We start from the raw sequence: 19,255 nt of genomic DNA, 5'->3' as shown, positions 1-19,255 counted from the left end.
TTAGTGCGTCTTTTGTATGAAACCAACCTGCTGAAATCTCGGTGTTGCAGCTGAGGTTCATGGGTAACGTGGACGTGGAGAGGGTGTCGGCCCTCTTTAAAGGGGCGCTCTGCTCCTTCATGACGCGCAGGAAAAGCCCTCTCAGGCCTAATGTTTGTCGACCTCTTCACCCGCTTCCCAGTGAGTCAACAACAACCGCATCCACACTGATCTCTATTGATTTAAATGACTGCATAAACACTTGAAGATGCGTTGTTTCCTCTTGTTGCTCTGTGCTTTCTAAGAATCCCCACAACTAGTGTCAAGAAGTTTGTTGGCTGGTGTAACGCGATGCTGTTGGAGGTTGATTATCTTGTGTTGTGTGTAGGTTCTGTGTGTGAACCTGTTGGTGACCGCAGTGGAACACATCACAACAGGAGTCAGAGAACACCAACAGGTAAGACTAGCAGGCTCCACCTCAACAATTAACAGTAAAAAGAAGCATCTGACCCTGTAGTTAGGTTAAACTTCTACCAACTTTTTAATACAGTGATGACGGACCACACTCTTCCCAGCCAGTGATCCTTTCAGACTGACGGTAAATACCACTGATCTGCACAAAATCATCTTCCCATTGAGTGTTTAATTTTGTATGCGTGTGTGTTCCACAGAGCCAGGCCAGTGCCATGGTGCTGCGGGGGCTGCAGAGCAGGGAGGTACAGCAGCTGTTAGCAGGCGACCCCTGGGCAGGGCTGCTTCAGCAGGCGGTGGGCCGTGTGGCAGCGGTAGGCATCAAACACCTCACCCAAGCTTAGACATCAGAGAACATGTCACTGTGTGAAACACCACAGGAATCAATCTCTATATCACATCATTACTGCAAAGCATGGGGAAAATCATATTGTGGTAAATTGGGAGCTCATAATAATGGCGTGCTATCAAACACATTGAAAACATGTTTGATACTATTCCATTGATTCCGATCCAGCCATTACTATGAGCCCGTCCTCCCCAATTAAGGTGCCGCCTGGGATGTGCGTACGACCCCTTTCTTCAAAAGCATGTTACATTAAAAACTGATGTTTTTCCATCCAGTTTAATCTCTAGGTTTGACTTGGATGATACTGTACATTACCTATCTCTCCCTGGAGCTGCTGATTTGTTACTGATATGGTTGTGGATGTTCTCCTTAGAGTCTGGAGACTGTAGTTGAGACTGGTAAGAACAAGGTGGTCCAGGAGAAGTTGGTCAAAGCCCTGGAGCTCGGTCTCTTCCTGGTCAAAACTGTCAACCAGCAGGTAAAGCAACTTAATATCACACCCCCCATTACTTTTGTCTTTCCAGATTCTTTAACCTACTTTTGTCTCCTGTGTTTTACAGAAGCTGTCTGTGGATCTGGAGCCCCTCAAAAAGGTTATTCAGTCCATGAGAGAGGTTCTGGGCTTCAGGAAGACTGGACAGAATGAGGACACCTACTGGGCTGTTATGAAACACGTGAGTAACTCAGCCACATGCTTACTGTTACAGTGCCATGTCATTGGGAAATAATTGTACCAACAATACTCATATCATTGAGACCTACTGTATATGTCAGCTATTTTGGGGGGGATGGGGGTGTGAGTACTGTTGAAACTTTGAGCATTTCCACTATTTCAGATAATTGGTAAGAAAACTGCTGTGCCAGTATGCCAACAGAGCAGCTTGGCTAGTGGTTCTCAAACTGTTTGGGGCCGGAGACCCCTTTTGTGACAGCCAATTCATAAGGGACCCCCTCATAATTACAACACAACTCGAGTGAGATACAAGGAGTTTTACTACTTCGGCAGTGCATGGTCAGACGAACCAAGTCTCGGGCCCTGGGAAGAAACATTTTAAAAGCCCGCCTCTTGGCATCGGAGAGAATGTTGCAGATTAAGCTAATTTCCTGCAGTTCTACACGTTTTGTCATGGGGCAGAGATTTTCTGTTCAGCTTTAAAGCGAATATCCTACAATTTTGCCATGAGGCAGAGAGAACTTTGCAATTTTAAATGCACTATAATTTATGTAAAAAATCGAAAACATTTTGGGGGAATACAGGCCTATTGATACAAAGGAAGAGTGAGGTTTGTTTGTGGCCTTAGGCTGTATGTTCCGTTTGCTTCCCTACCCCCTCCCAACACACCAGTGTGAATCTTATGCAAAATTCTGGTGTGTTCACAAGCATTCAAATAATAATTGGTCATTGTCTTGTATGAAATGTCCAATCCGATCACGCTTTGTCTATGCGCCATTTTCCTTGCATGCGTTCTCGGCGAACAAGGGAGCATTGCCGATATGACATAGTCGGCTTGAATCCAGGCCTTTGGGATTATGCTAGTAGACCTCAAGCCTATTGAATGTATTGCACATGGTGAAATAACACTGCTTTTATTGATATAAAACATGTTACATTGAGTATGGCAAGTCACACAACAGAATCTGAGACTGTGTTGATTTTTCTTAGTAATTCTGCCAAAACAGGGTTTCATCTCAGCCTGGTTCCATCTCAAACCGCTGGAGATTCTCTGGTTTGTCCTGTTTGTCCTCAGTACACTGTTGAAGAGACTGGAAGGGAAAGAGTGGTCCAATGAGGAGTTGTCTGCATTGCACCCATAGAGAAACTCATCTTTATCTGTCCCATTATAGTCTTTTTAAAATGTAACCTTTACCTAGGCAAGTCGGTTAAGAACAAATTCTTATTTACAATGACAGCCTACCAAAAGGCCACCAGTGGGGACGGGGATTACAAATAAAATAGGACAAAACACATGACCATGCTGTCTGTGACAGCCTGGGCAGCACCATTGAGGCAATCCATTTGAAAATAGCACATTTTCTTCTTCACGATTGGCTGAGCCCTCTTGATGATCCAGTTGGACATGACATCAGGAGGGATCAGCCAATGAAGTTGCAAGTCCCACCCATTATCTATGGTTGAAGGTAAAGGGACAATACACTCCCAAGTTTAACTTCTTTTTAGACCTCTAGGATGAGTCCATGTCCCAAGCAATCAGTTGTGTAGACCCCGCTATTTAATTTAACCTTTAACTAGGCAAGTCAGTTATGAACAAATTCTTATTTTCAATGATGGCCTAGGAACAGTGGGTTAACTGCCTTGTTCAGGGGTAGAAGGACAGATTTTTACCTTGTCAGCTCGGGGATTCGATCTTGCCACCTTTCGGTTACTAGTCCAACACTCGAACCACTAGGCTACCTGCCACCACTAGGCTACCTGCTATAAGCCTCGACACGTACAACAAATCTGGAAATTCCATGGTTCTTTTCCATTCATTTTTGCTTGTGGATCTACAGCATGGATGGCCTGTGACATGGACTTATCTTGACATTATGATACTTTTGAGGATAGAAAACTTTGATTTTGGAGTGTGATATTCCTTTCAGATGGCGCCAGTAATAGTATTGTTTTAAAGGAGGCATTACAGATAAAAGTAAAACTAGTTCATAGAGATGGGAGCTGTACTCACGTCCACTGCTGCTCAGGCTGGAGGACATGTAGCTGCTCCCGCCTCCAAAGGACCCTCCACCTCCGAAGGACCCTCCACCTCCGAAGGACCCTCCACCTCCGAAGGACCCTCCACCTCCTCCTAACCCCAGACCTCCTCCAAAACCTCCAAAGCCACTGCCCAGACCCCCTCCAAAGCCGCCTCCGCCCATGCCCATTCTGTAGCCACCGCCGCCTCCTCCTCCCAGGGCCATGCCAGCCCCGCCGCCGCCGCCGCCTCCCCCTCCACCTCCTCCCAGGGCCAGCCCAGCTCCACCTCCCCCTCCTCCAATGGCAGTCTTAGACATGTGCACGGTCACGCCTCCTCCTGACTTCAGTCTGAAACCATACGCATCACAAATACATGACTATCATAGAGACGGGCGTAGAACTTCAGAGAGCGTCAATCAGTGCTTATATGGGTGAACATCTGGATGATATGAGACCCTACTCTCTTACCTGTTCTCCTCACTGTCCAGAAGCTTCTTGTATGCAGTGATCTCAACATCTAGAGACATTTTACTGGCCAGGAGTTCCTGGTACTCTTGACCATAGTGTGTTATTTGCTGTAAGAAGAGCATGATTCATGGGTTATGCTGCACCTAGAAACTGCACATGAAAGTGGCTCATATGAGTTTTTTCTTTTTTTTTTACTGGTGTATACTTGTGGAGGACTCTGTACCCCATCCTTACCTTTCTGATGTCATCCAGCTGCAACTTGAGGGTCAGAACCTGCTCCTGATAGGTCTCTGTGTGGGAGCTGGAGTGGGACTCTGCCTCATCCACCTGAGATTCCATCTGGATGTTCTACAACGGGAGAGATCAGTCCTGCGTATTAACACACTGTGGCGAGCGTTAGGTTGTCAGGAGATAGTACTGGGATACTTACCCTCATACTGTCATTTATGAAATCAATGAAACATTTTCTTTGAGACTATAATTTCAGACGAGCTTTAGGGTAGACAAGGTCATGTTCCTACCAGGGTCTTGAGTCTGTCGATCTCCCTCTGTACTGAGTCGATCTGCAGTTTGTACATGCGCAGCTCCTCTTTGGTTTGGGTCAGAGTCTGGGTACTGGGCTGGGACGTCATGGACATCATGGAGAGCTGGGGTTTGAAATAAGAAAAAGGAGGTTACATTTTCATGGTGCATTCACTGGTCTTAGTCTATGCAAACATGAGAAATAAACATAAGATTTGGGGTTGGATGCTGGAAGGCAATGTAGGCTAAAATAGTGTATTCTGAGTGCAATACTAAGAACATCCACTTGGGGGAGACCGCAACACAGATAGGAATGAGAGATAATGAATGTACTGATTCCAATGGTGTTTGCAAAACAAGTAATCATTTTTGCAACTAGTTATCGTTAGATACTGCCTGACAGACTTGAGATTACTATTATGTTAATGCAATATAAAGTTGATGGACCAATAGACTGTTTGAGAAAATGCAGACTAGATACTGTCGGTCGCTGAAGGGTACATACACTGTCCTGCACAGAAAGAAGGGCGTCCTGCTTGCTGCGCTGGGCCAGGGCTTCATAGTGGGACTTGACGTCCGACAGAGCAGAGGTCAGGTCCTGGGCTTGGGCCGCGTTGTCCACCGAGATGGAGAAGGCTGACCTCACACTGCCCGTCACGATGTTCCTCACCTCCTTCACTTTCTACAACACAAAGCACAACAGGAAATGTGTTATGCCTATTGTGCAATTGTTTTAATCTTCCTTGTGGCTATGGCAACAAAATACAGCTTTAAAATATGCGTAGTACTGTATTGAGACTCACAACTGAACTCTGAAAACACACTGCACAACATCTGTTGGGCATGTTGCCTTTATTTGAACACTTTCCAATATCACTTTGGTAAATGTACCCTACTCTTTGTTGATCCCCATGTATACTATAATCTACTGCAACCGTGTTGTTAGAATAATAGGCCCACATTGTCCCTCCTGTGTACCAATTATGCCATTTTAGGATGCAGCTACGATACTGAGAGAGTCACAGGATGTGTAATGTGAATCCATAATGTTGTGAACACTTATGAAAGGTCTGGTTCTGCAGCGGTGATCATCTGGGTGATTTTAGTGAGAGAGAGAGAAGCAGTAGTGCTTAGTGTTGAGTGCTGGCTGTCAGCTTGTCTCAATCTCCATAATTGATGGGGAGACATTTTAATGCAGCGCCTGGGCAAGGGAGCATCTCCAGAGGGCTCAGGAAGGAATGCTTTTACTGGTGGAGTACAGGAGCAGACAAGGAACAGTGCATATGTAGAATTCTAATACGAATGTGAACCAAGAGGGGGGGGGGAAACGTTTACAATTTTTCATGTTTGCTCATTTTATAGAGCCTAAATGTGCACTGAACACCCCTCCCCTAGCAAGTTAAGTAAGAATTTTCCAGTAAAAGATGTTGTCATCATGTACTCACAGCATCATACACCTGCTTTGAGAGACCAATCTGATCTTCCAGTCCGCCAATGTTGGTTTGAAGCTCAAAAATGCTCATGTAGAGATTGTCTACCTCCTGTTAAAGCATGAGAGTAGTGGTTTTAGTAGCCATAACAGAATGTTATTCATTATTTCAATAGTTTGAATAATCCTTTGGTAGTTTGATAACACCATGATGTATCCATACCTCTTTTAATGTGGTCCAGTCCATCTCTAATGACTTGGTTTGGACTGTCTCCTCCTCAAACCTTTCAACATAAAACCAATAGAAGGTTTTATATCAATTAACTTTGAGTCAAATGTATGCATTAGGTTTCATATATCATCGATGTCTACAATTCTGCTTCGTGAGTTTAAAGGGTAATATATTGTGTACTCGGCTGAAACAAATGTGGGTATATGTTATTCTTTTTCGCAGCATCAATTGAATGTTAAGCTGTGTGTTGGTAGGATGCAGATTCTCTTCAGATCAAAAGGCTCAAGAATCTGCTGCTGGATTTTGCTCCAACTGAGCATTAAATGCATTGATCTGCCGAGGTAATTATAAAGCAAAGTCACCACATCTACACGAGGCTGAGAGCTTTCTCTCCTCAGGCCTGGTACAGCAGACAGATTAGTGACTAACACTAGACCCCCACTTTATGATACTGCATTGTGTAATGTGTGGTATTGTGTATTATAGGGTCAATGTTTATTTCAGTATGGCGCCACTGTTTTGTCAGGTAATCTACCCTAACCCCACCCACCTGCTCTGGACATCTTCGATGATGCTCTTGTAGTGCTCAATCTCAGCAACGATGGCCTCCTTGGTGGCGGACAGGCCATCAATCTGGATCTTGTAGGTACCGATGGCAGAGGTGAGCAGGATGGAGGTGTTGGCAGGGCCGCTCTGGTCCGGGTTGGTGAACATGGCGATCTTGGCCCTCAGCACAGCGTTGGTCTGCTCCAGAGAGCGAGCCTGGGGACCACAGACCATGAGAGAGAACGAGAGAGAGGCCAGATCGATGAATACACTACACAAATAGATTTCTATTGGGTTTACAACATAGAAATACGGTCTGTTGTTCCTCTCCAAGAATGGATCTGAATTTCAATGAGCTTGATTGATTTTGGATATTGATGTTCAGAACATTCTAATGGGCCTGTTCTTTTTTATTTAGATCAAATCATATGCACAACATAGACAAAACATTAGGAACACTGCTCTTTCCATGAAAGCTATGATCCCTTATTGATGTCGCTTGTTAAATCCACTTCAATCAGTGTAGATGAAGGGGAGGAGACGGGTTAAATAATTATATTTAAGCCTTAAGACAATTGAGACATGAATTGTGTGTGTGCCATTCAGAGGGTGAATGGCCAAGACAAAATATTTCTGTGCCTTTGAACGGGGTACGGTAGTAGGTGCCAGGCGCACTGGTTTGAGTGTGTCAAGAACTGCAACGTTGCTGGGTTTTCACGCTCAACAGTTTCCCACCTGAATCAAGAATGGTCCACCACCCAAAGAACCTCCTGCAAATTTGACAACTGTGGGAAGCATTGGGTTTAACATGGGCCAGCATCCCTGTGGAACGCTTTCAACACCTTGTAGAGTCCATGCCCTAACGAATTGAGGGTGTTCTGAGGGCAAAGGGGGTGCAACTCAAAATTACGAAGGTGTTCCTAATGTTTTGTACATTCAGTGTACAACCGATGCATGCATAATGTTTTTGCATGATAACAATGTTGACTGCCTACATGAGCATTGCTATCAATTTCAAAACCAGGACAATCTGATACTATCCTCAACTGGTTTAAGCACAAACATAAATTATGCATAGGTCAATCCACATCTGTATGAGAAATCCACCTAGGTTATAAAAGGTCACGCCTTCAGAGGATAATGGTGTGTAGGATGTTGATGGGTAGAGGATACTGATCAACATAATGTTAATTAATTTGTTCAAGCAGTAGTACATAGTTTAATTAATTTGGTTGTTCAAGCACCTGTACAAATATTGAGTTTACACATGGGACCATATTTATGCATGAATAAGAAGCATAGCTAATTACTGTATTCTTAAAGTGCACTTAAAATATTACTGAGATGGATTAAAATGAATGAAGCATAGTGGCTAAATACCAACAACAATTTTCACAGATTATTGATTATAGACATTAAAGATATTGCCTGTATGAAGAGTGTAATATTTCATGACATACCTTGTCAATGAAGGTGGCAAACTTGTCATTGAGGACCTGCAGCTCCTCCTTCTCCTTTAGGCGGGTCACCTGGACTGTGTCGAGCGAGGGTAGCGAGGGGTCGATGCTTGGCACAGGGCTGACACCCACGTCACCACCCACTGCAGTGGTGGAGCTCAGGAAAGACGGGTTGAAGCCATAGCCTCCGATCTTGAAGACCCGGCCGCCCAAGCGAGCCCTGAGTGGGGCCACGCCAGCCCTGAACCCTGCTGCACTGACCCCTCCACCGCCGGCTCCTAGAGCCAGGGCACGTCCACCCATTCCCATCCCAAGACCGCCTCCACCTCCTCCTCCCCCCATTCCCATCCCCAGACTTCCCCCCATTCCCATCCCCAGACCTCCCCCCATTCCCATCCCAAGGCCTCCCCCCATTCCCATCCCCATGCCTAGCCCCATCCCGAGCCCTCCTCTCATACCGAGTCCCGCTCTTCCACCCCCGCCCATTCCAAAAGACCTGGAGAGGGCCATGCCGGCCCCTCCGCCGCCACCTCCACCGCTCCTGCCCCCAGAGAAGAGCCTGTTGCCCCCATAGGTGGCCCCGAACCTCACCGCCCCCCCACTGATTCTCAGGTTAGTCTCAGCCATTTTAGCAGCAGCAGCCTCAAAGCTGGGGTGTCCAAGCTCAGAGTGCTATAGTCACAGGCATACAGACTCCCAGGGTTTTATATACACTAGGGCCCTGTAAGGGGGCAGCTGCCCTCCCTGGCTACCCATTCGCTGGGGAGGCGGCTCACGTCACTGAAGGTAGCTGGGCTCACAGGCAGGACAGCGTCTGCCCGACAGGCACTCTACTCCCACAAAAGTGTCAGGAGTGATACCTCTGTCCCCCAGGCAACTAGGGACTGATGTCTTTCCAGAATCTCAGCCAACCTGACTCATGTTGCCTTCACACTGGATGGATGTTTTTCTCCACACCAAGGCTTCACTTAGCATGGCTGTTAAATTGTCTGGCAAGGACTGATCTCAGTTTTATCTTTGAGTGTCGTGCTATCGAGCCCTCGTTTTTTTGGTTGAGATTTTACCGCTTCACTGAGGGCTTCGCTCATAAATCATTCCCTGGGCTTTGCCTGTGAAGGGCAGGTGAATAGTATATCACTGAACATTCTTGGATGAGCATCCCCTAAGGATGAGGGCTTTTGACAGGAATATGGTATGCAACATGCTGGAACAGACTATATAGAAGCTTTAGCATTCAACCCACCAGGTGGGTGATAATGGACGGGGTGGGTATCCACTCCAGACAATGTACAGTATGCTTTAAACACCTAGAAAAGGGCATTTTTAAACCGATCATCTTTCTTCATGTAAAATTGGACAGAGTTCCGTTTGAGGTCATCTCCTTTGTCCAATCCATTGAGTTCAAACTTGTCCATACACATATCAGCCCTAAAAACAGTCATCAACTAAATATGCAGCTCGTTTTGAGTTTTCGCTTTCCTTATAACCTTGTAATGCAAATTCAATCACAGAGAGTAAATAGCAGGGATCTATTTGTCCCCACACTCCCCAAGGAGATTAGTCTGGGGACAGCTTTGCTGAGAGACTCCCAGCAGCAGTATGTCCAATAGGAGCTGGAGCCCAGCCAGGGATGAGGGCCCCAGGGCTTGTCTTTGAGGAGACAATTAGGAACATGCTCTCCTGGCACCTGGCCATGGGCCCAAGTCTCACTGGGAGTGACTGCTCCTGGCCCGCTGCCATAGACCCCTCTTAGAGGAGAACCTGTCAAAGCACTCAACTCTCCAATGAGCCAGCCAATCAGAAGAGAGGTGGACGTGGCTTTAGACTCAATTAAGTCAAGGGTAGGTCTGTGGTTATGGGTAGAGCCAAGGTTCTTTGAGAGGATTCACTCAAAAGTGAAGCTCAGGAACACATAGGGCTTTTCCAGCGTCAGTGTTAAATTATGTTACAGGCTACATATTTAAAAATATTCGGTTTGTTTTGAGATAGAAAGAGACAAAATATCACTTGCATTACAAAGGCAAAAAGCGTTAAGAAATATTTGTTTATGATTCCCGATTTATTACATTTCAGAGGATACATTATAAATAGTGAAAGTGCTATATTAAGACCCACAGCTACCACCTGGCACATGAAAGTTCATGACATCTGTAAGAGTGCATTATTACAAACTAAACGCAGATGATCAACTACCAATAAAAATACATAATTTAATTGAAACTGTAACTCTGAAAATAATGATTTGAGTCTATTTTTTTTTATGCAGTCTGCACTAACTAATTGCAACAAATTACAACTTAAGCCTCTTGCCACACTTTTAACAAAGCCAAAAGCCTGAAGTAGGTTTGTGAAACCTTTTCAAACATGACTTAAAAGCTTTATTTGATAGCTCCTGTAAAACTTTGGAAAAGGGTGCCATACATAGCACATGCCAATCGGAGTCTAGTTCCTCTCAAGGCATCTTCCGACATCTACTTGCTCTTCTTTTGAAAGCGTTGTCAAAATAAAATGAATTAACACTAAGAGGAATGCATGGTCACCAGAGCATATTACATAAAATGTGCTATGTCAGCCATTTCAAGCCTGACAGTAGCTACTGAATGATGTATAAAGTCAATCTTGTTAGGTGGTACTGGTTTTAAAGTAACTGTCCAGTGTTTCCAGATTTCTATTAAATATGACCTATAATTCATTACAATATGAGTGAAATACTTTTCCTTCCAAAAAAGGGTAATTAAGTATGTTTTTATATGTTGGAATGGTGTGGGTGTACCCCAACAACAGAATTGTGCGCATATCACTCTGAAAAATATGAATGCGGGTAGAGTGTTGATTGGCCAGCTCATTCTCAGGAGGATGACATCATCCTCTATGAGGAAATAGCAAGCATTTTCGAAATGGTCTGTTTGAGAAACAAGTTTGAGGTTTATTGTTATGCTTTGGTCACAAATACGTGTATAGGATGAGTCAACAACATTATTTGGGTATGAGATAACAGAATATGAACTTTTAAAAGTGAGATTTTCACTGGACAGTTACTTTTGAAAAGGTTGAATGAACTTTTAGGGGAATAGTCATTTAGTTAGAAATCTAATTCTACAATTTGCAAGTCCAGGAGTAGAATAGTAGTTGTAGAAATAAATACTTTAGAATACTTTAAGGACGACTAGCAATTTACATCTACACAAGGAAATGTGCTAGCGGCACATGAATATACATTTCAGCACCATGGACAGCGCCCTTTCTAGTGGGCATCATTATCCTTCACGCATAGCCTGTCTTCAATGTAGAATACTTTACCAAATGGTCCTTTGCTGAAATGATCCCACAAATGTATTATAATATACTGAATTATTCTACTTTTATACACGATTTATAAACGTGGCACAGATATTAATCCACTCAGTGTGATTTATGATGAAATGGCAACCATCGTTCCTTGAGGTCATATTGTTTGTTTTTGTGCCATATTGCTTATCCCAGTTAATCCCAAATTGATGTTAAGAGTTTCTTTCAGTCAGTTACACCTGAAATATAACGTGGATATGTTGTCTATTTACAAAGTCCCAACATTTTCAACTGCAGCGTTATCAAGACAAGATGACCGTTTCCAGGACTTGTCCATTTCCTTTCTCAATGTGTGCCATATCCAATTCTGATTCATTCTTTGCAATGGGTAAGGTACCAGGGTCCTCCTGAATGTGACAACTGGTATTTTGGACAACGGAGTGTGGCCGGTGTTCGCTATCTGGAGGCGACGGTCGTACAATAATGGATGGTCTCGTGGGTTCTCTCTTCGTCTTGGTGGACGGGCTGCGGTTGTCACGCTCGTATTCCTCCTGGGCACGCTGGATCTTCCTCTTCTTCATCCTCCTCTTGTTAAAGTGAAATGCTGCCAGGGAAACCAATATTATCCCAATGATCATGGCCACCAGCACCATAAGCGCAAAGGTAGAGGAGAACGGCTGGAAGAAGCGGTCCATTTGGTCCATGCAGGTGCCGTTGGTTTGGGAAGCCCCATTGTAGATGCACAGTGGTATGGAGAGACCCACATTCTCTGACTCCTTGGTTGTCATTTCGTTGGGGTTTGATTTTCACTTCGGGGTGGTAGGCTAATGTCCTTCTCTCCAACCTCAGTGCGACGAGGCAAATGGAATCAAACGCCTTGATTGTCCCATTAGATTGACCTAAATGGAAATTAAAACCCCTTTGAGATCAGTAGCAAAATGTTACTATACAATACGCCAATGACATTGAGCAGGGGGGATACAATAGCATATATGCCCTCCGTGTATAGGCTCACCATTCATGGCACGCCCGATTAAATTATTTAAATAATTGAAAGGACTATTAGCCGTGCGTAATTGCGCTTCAGTTTTGAGATAACACATTCATGGCTCCAATGAACAGAAATCAGAATTATTATTATATTTGAGCGATAGAGACATGATTCAATTCCATACAATTCCAATAAATTTACCGCTAAAGTTCCCATGTGAATAGTATCAATATGATATCATGGAGATTGGCTTATATCATAGACTACTACAATTATTATAGCCCAATTAAATGAATTTCCTTACATGAAACACAAGACATGGCCATTACCATGATGTAGAGTAATTTCAAGAGACAGATATTTAAGAGAACAATAGGAACGTATCTATTTCAGACTGTTTGAGGGGGAAATAATATGTTTTAATCTCTTACCTGGTGATACTATCTAGTCGAAGCCGTTTCAGAGTCGAGGACCGGTCGGAGTGACGATGTAGGGAGCAGAGAGAATTCTCGGGGATCACAATGACGTAGCCTAGCACACAATGCAAAAGCTGTACTCTGTTCTTTTTACAGTCTATGGTTCTCTCTCTCTCACACACACACACACACACACACACACTGGATGCACATCTGTGTTCCACATTCCTCACTGGAGTCTACATCGCCTCCTACAGGCTCCTCTGCTTCTGAAAAGCGTAGAGGAAATTAAAACGTCTACAGTAGAACATCAAGGGTATACCAACAGATACGCGAGCAATAAACGGAACAATTTTGGATAATATATTTAGGCGAAAAACTGAGTCCGCATACAGTACCTGTATGCGCCTTGAACCCCTACTTACTTTCTATAAGTCATCACATGCGTGCACGCATTTCAGCACTAGCATGTAAAACAGTGTGGAGCTGTTCCCGCGCTCGTGGTGCTGAAATCATCTGCACAGCGTCGTGACCATAGTCAGTCGATTTAGGACTATCTGTCATTTAATTTCGCGCACTTTTAGTTCACATGATCATGCGCTTAAATTGCTAAAACAATGCTTTTGACCTTAAAGTCGCAATCTGCAGTTGCTACATTTATTTTTTGGAGTTATAAATTAAAGATACTGTATTGATTCTTGAAGAATAGAACATAAATGCATCATGAGCTTAGTTTAACTGTCTAACCCCATCAGAACCAAATATAGATATATTAACTGTACGTTTGTTTATCCCATGTGTAGCTCTGTTGTTTTTGACGCCCTGCTTTTTTGCTTTCTCTCGGGCCAGGTCGCAGTTGTAAATGAGAATTGTTCTCAACTGGCCTACCTGGTTAAATAAAAGTGAAATAAAAAAAAGTATATATATATATTACTTCAATGTTAAAGGTAATCTAAACAAAACACTATACAACCTCAAAACATGGTTAAAACTATAATTGTGATATCATGGATGGTCAGTCCTTACATCCATAGCTCTGTCTATGAATTTGAGAGTAGTTACATTTCTCCAGCCCCATCCCTTTGCTTTTTGTCAAAACAAGGGCAGGGAATTGCCTTTGTTATTGTTTCAACTTTTGATTGTCCCTATAAGGTGACCTTATTTAAATGCATTCGGACTGCCATGGTGATGCAGGTTGGCTAAAAACAAAGCTGGTGTCAAAGGAATTGATAAAAGATTATTGACATTCATAATGAGGGAGAAAGCTGGACAACCTCTAAATCAATCCCTTCACATCATAAATCAACATGAAGTATCCTATTGCGTGACAATACAGTAATCACTGGCCTGTATTTGTAGTAGGCTAAAGCAGCATTTCCTTGTCAAGAGAGGTGACTGGCTCAATTTGACACAGCCAGGTACATTAGTAGGGTAGGCCTACATGGCACATTGCAAAAATGATAGACTTGGCCAACAGCAAAGGAAGAGATTAGAACAAGAGTATACTCCCTAAACCATGTTCTGAGGTCGAAATAGAAATAGTGGTTACATTTATCCATCCCTCAGCTTTTTACCTAAACAGTGGCAGGGATACAGTTTGTTTTAGCTGCGGATTGCCCCTTTACTCCTATGAATACACTCTAGAGAAGCCACAGAGAACAACATTACATTGACATGAGCTGTACATGTCATTACTGTGCACCCTCAGGATAACAAACCAGACCTCATAATAACATCAACAAGGTAATTAGGAAAACAAAAGTCTACAAATGGAACCGTCTACTCAATGCTATGCCAATGTGATGATATGCTATGGCAATGATATATGGAGGCACGGTTATTTTCTACCGCTCTACGCTATTACAAGGGCCAGTTGAGATGCAATGGTTATACTGAGACAAAGAGACGTTGATAATACAGTGTCTTCAGAAAGTTATTCATACCCCTTTACTTATTCCACATTTTGTTGTGTGACAGCCTAAATTCAAAATGGTAGAAAACATGTTAATACATTTTCCACCCATCTACACACAATATCCCATAATGACAGTGAAAACATGTTTTTAGAAATGTTTGCTAATTTATTTCAAATGAAATCTAATTTATATATTAGTATTCACACCCCTTTGCTATGACACGCCAAATTGAGCTCCGGTGCATCCAACTTCCTTTGATCATCCTTGAGACGTCACGACAACTTGGAGGCCACCTGTGGCCAATTCAATTGTTTGGACATGATTTAGAAAGAAACACACCTGTCTATATAAGGAGTTACAGATTCCCTCATGCAATGGCGCCGACAGAGATGGTCGCCTCGTTTCGCGTTTTTGATTTGAAGGTCCCACAGTTGACAATGCATGCCAGAGCAGAAACTATGAGGCATATATCTGGGGAAGGGTATCAAACAATTTATAGAAAGTGTTGAAAGTTTTCAAGAGCATAGTGGGAAATGGGAAAAATATGGAACTACCCAGACTGCCTAAAGCTCATTGTCCGACCAAACGGAGCAACTGGGCAAAAAGAACCTTGGTCAGGGAGGTGACCAAGAACCCATGGACCACTCTGATTGAACTACAGAGTTCCTTGGCTGAGATGGGAGAACCTGCCAGAAGGACAACAGTCTCTAGAGCACTTCACCTATCTGGGCTTTATGGGAAAGTGGACAGACGGAAGCCACTCCTGAGAAAAAGGAACGACAGCATGCCTGGAGTTTGCAAAAAATGCATTGTGAAAGACTGCGATCATAAGGCAAAAGATTCCGTGGTCTGATGAGACAAAAATGTAACTATTTGCCCTGAATGCAAAGCGCTATGTCTGGAGAAAACCAGGTACAGCTCATCACCCGTCTAACACCTTCCCTACCGTGAAGCATCTTGCTATGGTGATGCTTTTCAGCGGCAGGGACTGGGAAACTGGTATGGATAGAGGGAACAATGAATGGAGCCAAATACAGGCAAATCCTCAATGAGAATCTGCTTCAGAGTGAAAATGACCTGACTGGGGGCGAAGATTCACATTCCAACAGGTCAATGATCCCAAGTATACAGCCAAAGCAACTATGTAATGGCTTCAGGACAAGAATGTGAAAGTCCTTGAGTGGCCCAGCTAACACACAGACCTGAATCCCAATGAAAATCTGTGGAAAGTCTTGTTCACCACCTCTCCCCATCTAATTTAAGAGCTTGAAAAAATCTACAAAGAAGAATGGGAGAAAATCCCACACACCCAAGATGACACAAAAGCTGATACAGAAACACCTAAGAGGACACAAAGCTGTAATCACTGCCAAAGGTGCTTCTACAAAGTATTTACTCAGGGGTGTGAATACCTAGGTAAATTAGATATCTGTATTTCATTTTCAATCAATTTGCAAAAATGTATAAAAACATGTTTTCACTTTGTCGTTATGGGGTATTGTGTGTAGATGGGTGATACAAAAACATATTTAATCCATTTTGAATTCATGCTGTAACACAACAAAATGTGGAATAAGTCAAGGAGTATGAATACTTTCTGAAGGCACTGTAAGTGACCAAAGAGGAGTTTGAGGGCTATGGTCTGTCGGCCATATCAGTGGATCAAGTATGTACTTTGCTCATGAAGGAAGATAAGGATGGAAAAAGATGAACAAAATGGGGCAATGGTTTTCCTGTAATCAAAAGGTCCGTCCAAGAGGCAGTTGGCTGTGGCTGGCTGGCTAGGCGAGTGGAGAGAGCACTTCATAAGCAAACACCACAGCACTGATGGATGACTGTGGGCACAGACAGCCGCAAACTTAAGGAACTGGTTCCCTCCATCCCCCTCGCACACAAACTTCATCAGCTTCATTTGTCACTGCAGTGAGCGGGGCCCCGACTGTTTGCTGCTCCCGCTAAGTTTGATAAGGTCATTGCGGGAGAAACTCACTTCGCTGCTCCGTCTTCTTCAGTCTCAATTTCCTTCTCTCTAATTATGTAGATTTAGTTGGAAAGGACAGGCAGAGGACTCTGCGCTAAAACCCGGTAATGCAGTCTTCCCTGGATCACTCACTCACTCTGAGCACGGCAAAAAGGGGAGTCAACGACAACGCCGCAAAAAGGCCATCTGCTTCATTTCCAAAATTGGGGACAGACTTCAAGCCATTTTTTCTAAGGGCAAGAGCCAGATACACTTCTAATAAGTGGGTGGCATCAAAACGTTACGTCTTCTAGTCTTTTGCTGTAGAAATCCCCCAGACTGCATTGAAATGGGTATTTACGGCTTTGCAATATTTAGGTCTCTGCAATCTGCAGTTGCTGCATCAATTTGTGGACTTACAGTGCCTTCCTGAAATTATTCATACCCCTTGACTTATTCTACATTTTGTTGTTACAGCCTGAATTCAATAAAAAAAATTCTCTCCCCCATAATGACAAAGTGAAAACTTGTTTTTAGACCTTTTAGCACATTCATTGAAAATGATATACAGAAATCTCATTTACATAAGTATTCACACTCCCTTTGCTATGACAGTCCAAATTGAGCTCAGATGCATCCAATTTCCTTTGATCATCCTTGAGATGTCACTACAAACTGATTGGAGTCCACCTGTGGCCAACTCAATTGATTGGACATGATTTAGAAACACACCTGTCTATATAAGGTCCCACAGTTGACAGTGAATTAACTATACCATGAAGTCCAAGGCTAAAAATGTTGTGTTTGATGCAAGAGACCACTTTACAAAATAAAATGCATTATTATTCCCATACCATTTTTACACATAATCAAATTATGCTACCCTCTGCCTATTGGTTACTTAGCTTATTCAAGCCTGTCTCAAAATACAACACTGCCCCTTTTAAAGTAAAACAAAAAGCTCTTTACCTGACTTGCTTTTCAAAGATGTCTGGAAATGTACACATTTTGTGCTCTAGAAGGAAGCAATCAGTCCCCTATTGCTGACCACAAATGATCTATAACTGGGCTAAAAACTCACTAACTAGCAAAGGATATGAACAAAATGTGCACGTGGCTACATGCAGCTCTCGCAGTCCAGGTCAAAGTAAATGGTACAGATCCATATACGGCAATGGTCTATTTACATATAGGCCTACTGCAGCTCTGTTTGTTTATGCCGCACAGGTCTGTGTAGAGTACTGGCTGAGTAGTGTGTCAATGCAATAGAATCCTACTCCGATGCATTCTGCCTACAACAAAATCACTTGCATAGTTTGCTTTGTTTCGGTATGTTGCATTGAAAGTGGCTAATATTAGGTTGATTCAATCACAATTGCCACAGTAAAGGGAAACGTTGATAGTGTTAATAGGGAAAACTCTAGAACAGTGGTCACCAACCTTTTGAGTCAAGATCACTTTTAGATAAAATGCAAGCCACTACCACTCAATACATTATCACCGCATATTGGCTTTGCTTGAATTGCCCTGCCAAGGGATTGTTGAACAGGCCATTAAAAAATATTTTTATTTCAGAATTTGAGGTAGGCTATATGATCACACCGGTAATAGATCCCTTGTTGTATTACATTTAAAATCATACGTTTTTATTTTACTGCGCTAATGGTGCCTGCATCTGATGGTCAGTCTCAGCGGAGGGAGACAGCAGCAGACAAAGTCCGCCTCAGCATCCCTCCATTGACCATGAACAAAAAGCGACACCGTCTTCCAGCTGATGGCGAAACTCGAGTCGCGCCACATTATTTTTGCCTCGTGCACAAGTTCATGTTGTTACTCCTAGGAACAGAGAAAGTGAAATATTCTTCGATATTAAAAAAGACCTAAGCCGCTAATAATAACGCAAGCCTAAAGATACACTTTCCTACTGATTCATTACTGCTGCAGCACTTGTAGTGCTGAATGGAAATAGGAAGAACGCGCATTTTATGGCTTTTAAAAGTGTTGAATACAAAGTGCTGACAGTGCTGAGTAAGGACTTAAACATGAACTCACTCATAACAGCATACCTTAGCTGTATTCGTTGAGTTTCTTTCTCGTCATTGTTTTAAAAACTTTTAGAAAATTCACAGTGTAGCTTTCTTTTATGCCTGCTACGTTACTGCAGACACGGGCATCTGAGCCATCCGATTGGCCAGCGGTAGGCCTATAGTGCACTTGATTTGCTCTCTGGGCCCGCCGGGAAGGCAGAGTTTGTACCTTCAGATACATGAAATGGTTAAAAATGTCAACAGCTCGCCTACCCGGCGTGCTGGGCAGCTGAATCGGGTGCACCTATCGTCCAAGACAAATAAAACAAAATTGTTACACAAGGCTTTATTGTTGAGTTTTTTAAATAAATGTTTGGAGATTGACCAGCCTGTGACCACTGCTCTAGAAAGTTGAGTGAAGTTCAATTTCGTGTTTCTCTCTGTGGGCTGATATTTCTGTGTGGCAGTCTCGGTCTACTGCCTGGGTGTGCAATTTAGAGGGAACATTGGTG

The 19,255-nt window shown here is 43.3% G+C and overlaps 2 protein-coding genes and 1 pseudogene across 2 annotated transcripts; 1 reads left to right on the top strand and 2 right to left on the bottom strand.

Annotated features, from left to right (window-relative positions):
- The first annotated feature begins 14 nt into the window (after window positions 1–14).
- Window positions 15–8,121, top strand: LOC139530888 (myb-binding protein 1A-like protein; annotated as a pseudogene).
- LOC139530883 (thread biopolymer filament subunit alpha) lies at window positions 2,371–8,772 on the bottom strand. Its single transcript, XM_071327659.1, has 10 exons — window positions 8,149–8,772; window positions 6,693–6,904; window positions 6,134–6,194; window positions 5,927–6,022; window positions 4,987–5,163; window positions 4,481–4,606; window positions 4,194–4,307; window positions 3,960–4,066; window positions 3,484–3,839; window positions 2,371–2,563 (listed from the first exon to the last, which is right to left on the bottom strand). The coding sequence occupies exons 1-10, from the start codon at window positions 8,770–8,772 to the stop codon at window positions 2,544–2,546; spliced, it is 1,893 nt and encodes a 630-aa protein (XP_071183760.1). The 3' UTR covers window positions 2,371–2,543.
- A 2,963-nt stretch (window positions 8,773–11,735) lies between these two features.
- LOC139564656 (uncharacterized protein C11orf87 homolog) lies at window positions 11,736–12,221 on the bottom strand. Its single transcript, XM_071384413.1, has one exon. The coding sequence runs from the start codon at window positions 12,219–12,221 to the stop codon at window positions 11,736–11,738; it is 486 nt and encodes a 161-aa protein (XP_071240514.1).
- Window positions 12,222–19,255: the final 7,034 nt, after the last annotated feature.

Source organism: Salvelinus alpinus, chromosome 1, assembly GCF_045679555.1.
Source record: "Salvelinus alpinus chromosome 1, SLU_Salpinus.1, whole genome shotgun sequence".
Taxonomy (NCBI): domain Eukaryota; kingdom Metazoa; phylum Chordata; class Actinopteri; order Salmoniformes; family Salmonidae; genus Salvelinus; species Salvelinus alpinus.
The sequence above is the reverse complement of the archived record's forward strand: the minus strand, read 5'-3'. Positions and strand labels throughout refer to the sequence as shown.

Bases quoted from the DNA above. Each gene is read 5' to 3' on its own strand.
- LOC139530883 (XM_071327659.1), bottom strand. From the start codon at position 8,772: ATGGCTGAGACTAACCTGAGAATCAGTGGGGGGGCGGTGAGGTTCGGG. The intron at 6,195-6,692 runs GTGGGTGGGGTT...TTATGTTGAAAG, and splicing joins ATCGAAGATGTCCAGAGCAG to GTTTGAGGAGGAGACAGTCC. The intron at 4,067-4,193 runs GTAAGGATGGGG...CTCTTCTTACAG, and splicing joins AGCTGGATGACATCAGAAAG to CAAATAACACACTATGGTCA.
- LOC139564656 (XM_071384413.1), bottom strand. From the start codon at position 12,221: ATGACAACCAAGGAGTCAGAGAATGTGGGTCTCTCCATACCACTGTGC.